Source organism: Lissotriton vulgaris, chromosome 1_1, assembly GCF_964263255.1.
Source record: "Lissotriton vulgaris chromosome 1_1, aLisVul1.2, whole genome shotgun sequence".
Taxonomy (NCBI): domain Eukaryota; kingdom Metazoa; phylum Chordata; class Amphibia; order Caudata; family Salamandridae; genus Lissotriton; species Lissotriton vulgaris.
In genome coordinates, this window is record NC_141685.1 from 723704095 (window position 1) to 723716438 (window position 12344).

A 12344-nucleotide genomic window follows, 5' to 3' on the forward strand; every position below is an offset into this window, starting at 1 on the left:
CCCAATTCCAGGCTTGTGTGTCATGTGGCACATATACATGCCCTAAGGGCATGTCTGTGTGTCACATGGCACAGGTGTACATGCACAGATGTGCATGTACACCTGAATTCGGTGTTTTACCACCCAATAGGATTGGGTGGTAAATACCGACTCCTAAAGGGCCTGTGGCACTCTTTGAAGCGCCAGCTACATCTGGATTTACTGAACCGGTAAATATACCTATTCGGTATTTTACCGATTCAGTAAATTTACCGATTCGGTAAATTTACAGAATCTGTAAAATATAGGCCCCCTACATTAGAAAACCCTAATACCGGTCGGAAACGCCCGAATTCGGCCCTTACCGACCGGTATTAGGGCTCCTACATCTGGCCCTGGGAGTGTTAAGTTAAGACGGGTGTGGTAAGTAGTTGCAGGACTGGAGCAGTACTACTGAATCACCTTACACAACAGTAAATGGTCGTTTGTCAGAGAACTTTGAAGGCATGTGCTGCTTTGGGCTGGAAATGTAGCAGCATTTTTTAACATATTTAAAGAGAATAATGGAACATAACAAAGCAGCATAACAACAGAATTAAAGTGTAACCAGGTGCATAACAACAAATAGTCTAAATAAAACACAACTACCACTTTACACAACAAAACCACATTGTACAGCAACACAAAACAGAACACATCACTGCCACAACAAAATACCACGCTACAAATCTGCAGAACTGTTCATCCTACTTTACCATCTTCAGAATACCACTTTCATATTACAGTGCTAAAGCGTGTTTGAAGCAAGTGCTGCTTTAATAATACCACCAAGGACGTGAAATGGCGCCAGTCAGAAATGTTTTGTGATCCGACCCACAGCGTTTGTTTAATCCTTCAAACGCAGACGCTGCTGGCTAGATATGGTGGACGAGGGGTCTTTATTCATTGACTAATCAATTGGCCTTGAATAGGCGGAATGCGAGGTCCAGCTGCTCGAGCCGCCGACTAAGTAAAGTTTGCATGACCTCTGCCCGCGGATGTTGCAACTGAATTCCCCTGAACTTCAGCACGTTGCACCGCGGATTAAAACCAAGGCCAGGCGGTATTTAAACCCACTTTCGTCAAAGCGCCGAGGAAGCTAGAAGGACCGGGCGAGTCTGATCGGCTGCAGCATGAAGACGCTGGGGTGCTCCGTCCTGCTGATACTGTGGGCCTGCTGCGGGGCTCAAGGTAAGATAAGAGATTCTGCCGCACTGGGCAGCGTATGGGCGGGAGTGCTGCACACAGGGCCGGGCATCTTCGAAGTTCGAACATAAGCCGAGGCACATCTGTGAGACAGAGTGTAAAGACAGAGCTGGGGATTGGGCAGAGTCTACTGCAGAAGGCAGGGAGACGGGAGCAGATTGACCCGCGGGTCTCGTTTCACGTGGTCTCCTTTCTTTAGCTACAAATAAAGCTGACTTCACTCTGTCCAAACAGGGAGGAGCCCTTGTGATCCTCGACAACCCTGTCTGAATTAAGTCTAAGGATCCAGGACCTAAAGTATGAAGCGGATTCATTCACCAATGAACATATATTTATCATTCTTTATAAGAAACATTGGCAGAGATTTTAGCTTCAAATAAAGAATGTGATGTTGATAAGGGTGCCAAACAAGCCACCACGTTTGCTACTTGCGAATTGTAGCGTTGGCCTGAATGGGCTGAATTCCAAAACATGCTACGTTTTCATCAAGTAACGAGGCACGAGATCAGAATCGCGCACGATATCTGCGAATGGTGAGATTTGCCTGCACTGCACGGAAAGACTAAGGGCGGGCGGCTCGACGTCTTAGCTGGGGTTACTTTAGTAATGACAGCATGGGCGGGTCTACGTTTCTTATAGGTGGGCTTTTGTTCTTCATTCACTTCCTGGACAGAGTTATTTTACTTGAGTTTGGTTTTATAATATGGGGAATCAATCACGCAGGTGGGGGTTGGGTTTTTATTCGGAGTTTAATCGCTTACTGGACAAGGTTATTTTTGCTTCTGAAAGCATAACGTTCAACCTGGTTTTATATAAAAACTGGTAATAAATCGCGTTTTATTTCCACTACCTTCGTATTGGAAAGTTACTGCAGGGTGAGTCAAGGACTGCTCCCTGTATTACACATTTGTGATTAGGCCGTTCTGGGGAATGAATATTTTTTGGAAACCAATAAGAGGTGTGCATGATGATGCTAATAATACACGCACCTCATGCGTATATATTCCTGTCCCTTTTCACCCTACATTTCAGGGCATAACCCACGGACTTGGAAACGCCAGAGGCACCAGCGAGAAACCGCTGACCTATATATTTTTTTTTTTTACCAAGGTATGTTTATTAAAGATGAATATTACATCTACTCCTCTTGATCGCTAGTCGTCGCGGTGCTTTACTGTAGACAGCATTTGGGTATTGACTTTTAAAACGCTCTTGCCCTCACTAGCCACCTGGATACAGACAACATATTTACCCAGGCACTGCATGTGAAGAGCACCTTTGGCCACGCTAAGCCTAAGTGACGGAACAATTGCATAATCTGTGACTCCTTATTTTCACAATAGAATTGTGAGATGATTGCGCTCTTTGAGGCCTGATAGAAATGGTCATTAGGTGTTCGAACCAATGTTGGTATATGGTTGATGAATCGCGCTGACTTAATACGATTTCTCTCCGTGTTTAGGCTACCAGAGTACAACACTATATGCATTAAAGGAATAATATGATTGACAAAGGTACGGTACTAACTTAATTTGATGCTGGGGTTTCCCACCATGAATTCTTGAACAGTGCTCACTATAATACTTTGGTAAGCACTAATTACTCAATACCTCCTAACTTCTTAGGGCTTATCAATGGAATGACACCGCGGCCAGGTGCTTGGGTAGAGTTAATAATTGAACAGGGGGCATGCTTCTTGCCCCCCCCCCCCACCACCATCACTACACAATATGGCTACCTACTTCTTGCTGGTCTCTCTATTTATCTAGTTCACACTATCTCTCAGCCTCTTATTGCTTAGAGAAACTTTTTTGTACTTTTTAAGGTTGAGCTTAGCTTTTAAACACATTCTTTGGCATTTCTTGTTTCCTTTTAACAACGCCTCAGAACGTTCGGTTCTTTTTAAACGTTTGAGTCACCCAGACCATGCTGGAAATACTTTCAAAGTATCTTGTAGAGCAGGTAACAAGTACCTTTTAAAAAAAAACAAAAAAACAACATTGTATGTATTTACAGCCTTGAAGAACCCCTCTATAGGGCGAAACGCATTGGCTGTACCTACTGGTCAAAGGAATCTAAGAAAGAAAGAACCTTCTATGCACAACAAAAAAACCTGTGATTAAACTGTTGTTGAACATTGAAGTATTACTGTATGATTTATATTGCCTCTTGTTAGAATTGGGGGTCTCTAGTTGACACAGGTAGGTACTTGTGTCAAATAGGGACCCTCTCAGCTAGTCAGAGTAAGGGGGATTCCGCTCCCAAAACAACCCCTGCTCACCTTCTAGGTGGTGTGGCGCGAGCAGTCAAGACTTATTTCAGAGGCGGTGTAAGTTAAGCATTTGTGACCACATACAGTAACCCAGTGACAACACTACAAATGGACACCACACAAGGTTTAATATCAAAAATAAGTATATTTTATATAGAGTTACCACAAGACCAATAAACGATAAAAAGAATCCACAGTACTATTAGATTTCAAGAGTTCTGGTTAACAGGCCTAAATCAAGGTTCTGTGCGAGTCGGTAGCCTTGTACAGCTACAGCATTGTTGAAATAACACAGAGTCTAGCAAATCCAGTGGACTGCGTCGGTACAGGCCTACTCAAATGTTGACAGACTCAGTCACAGTACCTTTTACTTGGGGCGGCCGGCACGATGTGCGAGCCGGTTCCGGTGATCGTCGCAGTGCAGAAAGGAAGCGTGTTTAGGCTACCAGAGTACAACACTAGATGCATTAAAGGAATAATATGATTGACAAAGGTACGGTACTAACTTAATTTGATGCTGGGGTTTCCCACCATGAATTCTTGAACAGTGCTCACTATAATACTTTGGTAAGCACTAATTACTCAATACCTCCTAACTTCTTAGGGCTTATCAATGGAATGACACCGCGGCCAGGTGCTTGGGTAGAGTTAATAATTGAACAGGGGGCATGCTTCTTGCCCCCCCCACCACCATCACTACACAATATGGCTACCTACTTCTTGCTGGTCTCTCTATTTATCTAGTTCACACTATCTCTCAGCCTCTTATTGCTTAGAGAAACTTTTTTGTACTTTTTAAGGTTGAGCTTAGCTTTTAAACACATTCTTTGGTATTTCTTGTTTCCTTTTAACAACGCCTCAGAACGTTCGGTTCTTTTTAAACGTTTGAGTCACCCAGACCATGCTGGAAATACTTTCAAAGTATCTTGTAGAGCAGGTAACAAGTACCTTTTAAAAAAAAACAAAAAAACAACATTGTATGTATTTACAGCCTTGAAGAACCCCTCTATAGGGCGAAACGCATTGGCTGTACCTACTGGTCAAAGGAATCTAAGAAAGAAAGAACCTTCTACGCACAACAAAAAAACCTGTGATTAAACTGTTGTTGAACATTGAAGTATTACTGTATGATTTGTATTGCCTCTTGTTAGAATTGGGGGTCTCTAGTTGACACAGGTAGGTACTTGTGTCAAATAGGGACCCTCTCAGCTAGTCAGAGTAAGGGGGATTCCGCTCCCAAAACAACCCCTGCTCACCTTCTAGGTGGTGTGGCGCGAGCAGTCAAGACTTATTTCAGAGGCGGTGTAAGTTAAGCATTTGTGACCACATACAGTAACCCAGTGACAACACTACAAATGGACACCACACAAGGTTTAATATCAAAAATAAGTATATTTTATATAGAGTTACCACAAGACCAATAAACGGTAAAAAGAATCCACAGTACTATTAGATTTCAAGAGTTCTGGTTAACAGGCCTAAATCAAGGTTCTGTGCGAGTCGGTAGCCTTGTACAGCTACAGCATTGTTGAAATAACACAGAGTCTAGCAAATCCAGTGGACTGCGTCGGTACAGGCCTACTCAAATGTTGACAGACTCAGTCACAGTACCTTTTACTTGGGGCGGCCGGCACGATGTGCGAGCTGGTTCCGGTGATCGTCGCAGTGCAGAAAGGAAGCGTTGCAGGACGCGCCATCCCTAGATGCGGTGCAGGCAGCAGCCCATTGACAGAGTCGGTGGATCCAAGGCTGCGTTGCAGGGCGAGACGGTGCTTCGATGTGGTGCTAGTAGCTTGCGGTGCGGCGAACGAGCAGGAGTTTAGGAGCTGGTGTCGATCAGTCCGGACAGCGGTGCGCCACAAAGTGTGCGAGGTGGTGCACAACTCCGGCGCGGTCCTAGGACTTGAAGTCAGCAGCAGTGACCGGGTCGGTCAGACTAGTTCGATTTGTAGTAGCGAGTTGTTTCACGTCGCGGTGTCCTTCCAGTCGCGGTGCAGGCTACGGATCGGTGACGGCATCAGGACGGATTCATTGAGCGCAGAGCTTGCGTTGTTCGAGGCGGACGTAGCTTGATGCGGTTCCTACAGGACACCGGGCCGGTCATGAGAGTGAAGGACTGGGCTTTTCTAAGGCCCAGCGGTGCAAGGGAACAACACCTGAAACCTTCGTGGGTTACCTGTTCCGGCGTACAAATGACAGAGACACGGGACACTTCCTTCGGCATCTAAGATCGAGGTTTATTTACTGCAGGGAACACAGAAGTCACAAGAAGTACAACACGTGTAGGTTCTAGGAGACTGCTTCAAATTGCAACTGTGGATCGCTCCTTTTATACAGATTTCTGTCATAGAACAACATGGCGAACAAAAGGTTACAACTTAGTTCCCACAGTAAATTTCAAAAGGGTCGCTTTCATGTATTCAGGGTCCCGTAACATAATTACAGTAGCATCGCCGGTTCCCAACTGTAAAAGTACATCATCCCACCATTTGGTACATTCCATTACGGCTGTAAACGAATTAAGGAAGAAGTCAGAAACAGGTGCAGTGGAAGACAAAGATAGTCAACAGATTGAAAAGAGTGTAGGGGGGTGATATCGGAAACACGATTGCAGGATCAAAGGAGACATGCCTAATGAATGCACGGCTGAAACAATAGACCGACACGGCAAGATGAGCCTCGAGCTGGGCCATCTGCCTTTGCAGTGTCATCCCCCTCGTCATAAAGACACCCTCAAAGGAACACGTGTCTTCCGCAAAAGCTTGGGAATCCCAGGGTCACGAAGCGGACAGTGTCCGTTCGCTGGCTACTTGAGGGCAAGAAACAAAATGGATGCCGTATCTAAAATGGAACCCGTGGGTTCAGATGAAGAAACCCACAAAACAGACGAACGGTTTAGGTCAGCATAGCGAAAATGCGTACACCCACTAAACTCGTCATTTGCGGTTCATAGATACCAAACTCGTCCATATTCGAACGAGTCAAAAACACCACTTACAATTGTCACGGAACCTCAAACGCTCCTTTTGCCCTCATGTAGGCAAGCACTAGTCGATATCAGAATCGATCTCGATATTCATCAGATCATTCAGATGTTGCTGCAACATCATTCTATCCATCAATGCTTCCTTGGTAACAGATGGCCGTCTTATACACGTCGTAGCACAGAGGCCACATAAGGCAGGACCACACTGTACACAAAGACAACACGTGGACAGAAATGCTACAACAACCCCAATGATCATCAGAATCTTCCAACCCCAAGTCGACATCAGGCCCCAAAACCATCCTAGTAGCGTCCAATCACCTACGTCCACAAGTATGGACTCGGAGATCTTATGCAACTTCGAGATGGCTTGATAGACAGTTGGAGCGTTATCAGGGATGAAAATGCAGCAACTCGAATGGATCACCTTACATACATCACCTCTATCTGCAAGAACAACGTCTAAAACCATACGGTTTTGTAACCTCATAAGCCTATCCGCCTGAAGCTCTGCTGTCAGATTACCAAGGGCACTTGCAGTGATATTAGCAGTCGATTCCACCACTCGAGTCAACTGTCTCAGGTTCCTACTATTAATCATAGGTCCCCAAAACGGCAAGAAACCCTTAAAGAAGTCTCCTGCTTCTTGACCGGCAGTGTCTTCTTCGCTAATCACGCCTCTCACAACTCTAGTCTTGTGATAGTCCGACCCAACCGTAAAGGCCGGTGGCAACAAATTCGCAATATAACAGGTGCCTGGGAAGTCACGAGGCAACCATGTATATGCGCGGTCGTAACATACAAAGTATGTACCCTTGGCAGTCAAAAGAACGGGGGAAGAGGCAGTTGGTAAAACATACGTTTCAGTACAGGCACTCCTCCCAAGCTGAGCTCGCGGGCTTTGGCCAAGACCTTTCAAACAGAAGTTACCGAGATGGGGTACGGTCCAGATCGGAGACGAGCTTTTAAGCTGCCGATCACCCACTGACATGCTATACTCAGCCTCCCTCAGATCTCTGTATGCTCGCACCTCTTCCTCTGGAATAAGCGATGCGTCAAAAATATCTCTATCTAAATCGGCAATCGCTCTTGCCAAAGGATTGTGATACGGGCCAGGACCATGATCTGCAGTGCGTGGCTCTCGATGGGGGTAGGAATCTAGTGCGCTACGAAACATAGTGTGGAATGCTCGAGCTGACCCCTGGGAACTGTAAGGAAGGACCAGGTACGGAATTCCCCTATCCATGGTATGTGGCATTAAACCACACACCCAACAGTTGGTAGTATTCATCACCAACTGATGTTGATGAAGAAGCTGGACAAAGGAGTTGTTCATGAATTCCGCACGTCTAACCTGTTCGTGTTGAGGTAGAGGGTGAAAGGAATGTGGAGAAACAGTGGGAACAGATTCTGGTTCAGAAGAAGAAGTAGGTAAAGCAGAAGGCAATAACGATTGTATTCCATAATATACTCCACCCACCAATAGCATGGAAACAGTCAAGAACAGCAGGAACACCTGAAACAGAAAGCATTTAGTTCGTACAACCCTGTGTAGTGATGATCTTTGCGCTAGAGTCTTCTCCACTTCCGACAACTTTGAGAATTCCATCCTCTAAAAACCGTCCGCAACGTTCTTGACGCACTTCGTTCTGAGTAGCAATTATCAATTCCCAGGAGTTCCTAGGAATCGACAAAAGTACCGACCTAGTGTCAGGAACCTGTTAAACAGAAGGAAGTACCCGCACGGCCCTACGGTCAACCCGGATGTAAGGTTCTTTAATCAAACAATGTAATACAAAATCTCCTAGCTGTGGAAAAAAACATACGTGGAAAAGAACTCAAGAATTAATGAAGGCTGCAATTGTTCATAATGTTCAAAATGACAATAAGGGGGTAACGTGAATTTTTAAAAAGGGGAAAAAAAGGCAAAAAGATATTTATTAGTCTTTGGTATGAGAACGAAGAAAATATCTGCTTCTTCCAGGACGAGTCTGCTCTTCGAATAATTGTTCAGGTTGCGGAACAGAATCCTGTCGGTCAGATGATAGTTCAAGTCTTGAGTTTTCCAATGATGAAGGTTCAACAAAGTTATCTGATTGCACTGAAGTGTCTCCTACAGGCTGAGCATCACTGAACAGCACAAATTTCACCGGAGTTTCTGTTTCTGTGGCGGCGATACCAGTTCTCACCCACGAATCTGCTGGTAAAGGTATAGGCACCTTCTTTGTGTGGGTGGTATGCACCCAATTTTTGCGGCCTTCCAAACTAACTGCAGTTCTCGTGGCGAGAAGAACCTGGTAAGGGCCCACAAATCTTGGCTCCAAATTCCGCTTCCGGTCAAAATTTCTGGTGACAACCCAGTCACCCGGTTGGAGCCGATGTCCAGGGCCCTCTGTCTGTGCCGGCAGTGCTTCAAAGACCAGTTGATGAATTAACCTCAGTTTAGCAGTCAGATCATGAAGATAATCAATTAACATTGGGTACTCAAGACTATCGAAGGACTTAGGCCTAGGGACCCCCCAAATGTTTGCAGGACGGCCGAACACAATCTCGTATGGGCTGAGCCCTACTCGAGAGTGTACAGTCGCCCTGGTCGACAAAAGAGCCAGAGGCAAGGCATCAGGCCATGACAGACCAGTCGTAGCTTGCATCTTAGCAAGTTTCAGTTTTAGAGTACCATTGTACCCTTCAACCAAACCTGCTGACTGGGGATGATTGGCGCTATGGAATTTTTGTCTAATTCCAAGGCCCTTACACACACTCTGCATCACACTCCCCACAAACTCACTTCCGTTATCAGACCATACAATCCGTGGCATTCCATACCGAGGAAAGTATTCCTTCAGTAGGACTTTCGCTGTGGACAGGGCAGTATTATCTTTGAGAGGATAGGCTTCGATCCATCTGGAGAATGCGCAAACCACAACTAAAACGTACATCAGGTTATTACATCTTTCCATATGGATGAAGTCCAGTTGGATAACCTCAAAGGGACATTTAGGAGGAGCAAAATGGCCAGGTGGGGTAGGAGTGCCCTTGCCAGGATTGTACATCATACATACCATACAATTCTTAAACTCTCTCTCAGCACACTTAGCGATACCATCATTCTTCCATACAGGGGACAGCAACTTGCAAATACCTTTCGCGCTAATATGTGACAAGCCGTGCGCCATAGTCACAACAGCTAGCACATATGCATCCGGTAACATCCACTTCTGGCTTTCCGACAAATCAATCCAACATCCGTGCGCATCTAACTTTCCTGTGCTCTCCTTCCACTTAGTCTTTTCAGTTTCGGTGGCCTCATTCTGAATCGCTTTCACGCTCTCAACAGTGTCCTCACACATACCAGTCTCTGCAGGCCACCTTACTGAACTCGTCACGTACATTCGGGTTGCAAGGTTTCTAGCTGTCTCTTTAGCAATCTCATCCGCAAACGCGTTACCACGACCAACATCATCCGTCACTTTTTGGTGCGCACTACATTTAATAATCGCCACCTGCTTAGGCAAAGTAGGTGCGTCTAAAAGATCGTACACGAGCTGTCCGTGTTGGATCTTCGTGCCATGCGATGTCATAAAGCCTCTCTCTCGCCACAATCGACCAAAGCTATGTGCAACGCCAAAAGCATATTGACTATCAGTAAACACATTCACTCGCTTTCCCTTCGACAAAACACACGCTCTCGTCAACGCAATCAACTCTGCCGCCTGCGCGGAATTCTGATTCAATCTCGCAGTTTCCACAACCGTACTCAATGTTACCACAGCATACGCAGTCGTCACATCACCATTCGGCAACTTAAAACACGAACCATCCACATACAAGGTACCATCGGGATCTGCCAATGGAGTGTTTTTTAGGTCAACACAACCCTTCGTTTCTTCCTCAGTTCGCAAATAGCAATCATGTGGTGGTACATCGTCTGATTCCATATTAGTTGGCAACAATGTCGCCGGGTTTAAGACATTGCAGCGCTTTATTTGGATATGACTCGCCAAAAGCGTCAACTCGTAACCGGACAACCTTGCGCTCGTCAAGTGTTGGGTTTTTGTACGATTTAAGAGAGTGTCAACTGCATGCGGAACCATCACCGTAAGCATATTATCCATGACCAATCCTGCAGATTGTCCGATGGACACCGCAGCCGCCGCTGTCGCTCTTAGACAACTCGGCAAAGCTCTAGCTACTGGGTCCAAGGTCGAGGAAAAATATGCACATGGACGCTGCTTACCGCCAAATTGCTGCGTCAAAACACTCAACGCACAACCCTCTCTCTCGTAAACTTATAGTGTAAACGGCTTGCTGTAGTCAGGAGTACCTAACACAGGAGCCGAACACAACGCATCACGCAATTCAGAAAAACTTTTCTGACACTCTTCCGTCCATGGCAAAGGAGTCGGAACATCCTTGCACGTGAGGGCTACCAATGGTTTTGCTAGCAATGAAAAAATTAACCTCTCTCTCAGCACACTTAGCGATACCATCATTCTTCCATACAGGGGACAGCAACTTGCAAATACCTTTCGCGCTAACATGTGACAAGCTGTGCGCCATAGTCACAACAGCTAGCACATATGCATCCGGTAACTTCCACTTCTGGCTTTCCGACAAATCAATCCAACATCCGTGCGCATCTAACTTTCCTGTGCTCTCCTTCCACTTAGTCTTTTCAGTTTCGGTGGCCTCATTCTGAATCGCTTTCACGCTCTCAACAGTGTCCTCACACATACCAGTCTCTGCAGGCCACCTTACTGAACTCGTCACGTACATTCAGGTTGCAAGGTTTCTAGCTGTCTCTTTAGCAATCTCATCCGCAAACGCGTTACCACGACCAACATCATCCGTCACATTTCGGTGCGCACTACATTTAATAATCGCCACCAGCTTAGGCAAAGTAAGTGCGTCTAAAAGATCGTTCACGAGCTGTCCGTGTTGGATCTTCATGCCATGCGATGTCATAAAGCCTCTCTCTCGCCACAATCGACCAAAGCTATGTGCAACGCCAAAAGCATATTGACTATCAGTAAACACATTCACTCGCTTTCCCTTCGACAAAACACACGCTCTCGTCAACGCAATCAACTCTGCCACCTGCGCGGAATTCTGATTCAATCTCGCAGTTTACACAACCGTACTCAACGTTACCACAGCATACGCAGTCGTCACATCACCATTCTGCAACTTAAAACACGAACCATCCACATACAAGGTACCATCGGGATCTGCCAATGGAGTGTTTTTTAGGTCAACACGACCCTTTGTTTCTTCCTCAGTTCGCAAATAGCAATCATGTGGTGGTACATCGTCTGATTCCATATTAGTTGGCAACAATGACGCCGGGTTTAAGACATTGCAGCGCTTTATTTGGATATGACTCGCCAAAAGCGTCAACTCGTAACCGGACAACCTTGCGCTCGTCAAGTGTTGGGTTTTTGTACGATTTAAGAGAGTGTCAACTGCATGCGGAACCATCACCGTAAGCATATTATCCATGACCAATCCTGCAGATTGTCCGATGGACACCGCAGCCGCCGCTGTCGCTCTTAGACAACTCCGCAAAGCTCTAGCTACTGGGTCCAAGGTCGAGGAAAAATATGCACATGGACGCTGCTTACCGCCAAATTGCTGCGTCAAAACACTCAACGCACAACCCTCTCTCTCGTGAACTTATAGTGTGAACAGCTTGCTGTAGTCAGGAGTACCTAGCACAGGAGCCGAACCCAACGCATCACGCAATTCAGAAAAACTTTTCTGACACTCTTCCGTCCATGGCAAAGGAGTCGGAACATCCTTGCACGTGAGGGCTACCAATGGTTTTGCTAGCAATGAAAAATTTGGAATCCATTGCCTGCAGTA

The 12344-nt window shown here is 45.9% G+C and overlaps 1 protein-coding gene across 3 annotated transcripts in view; it reads left to right on the forward strand.

Moving 5' to 3' along the window:
* Positions 1-1069: 1069 nt before the first annotated feature.
* The window catches only part of LOC147747715 (coagulation factor XIII B chain-like), a 504437-nt gene continuing 493162 nt past the window's right edge, over positions 1070-12344 (forward strand). For all 3 annotated transcript variants that reach the window (XM_086955171.1, XM_086955177.1, XM_086955183.1), the window contains exon 1: positions 1070-1209. In XM_086955171.1, coding sequence (XP_086811297.1) covers positions 1152-1209 — 58 coding nt within the window. In that variant the 5' untranslated portion in view covers positions 1070-1151. The remainder of the gene's footprint in view (positions 1210-12344) is intronic.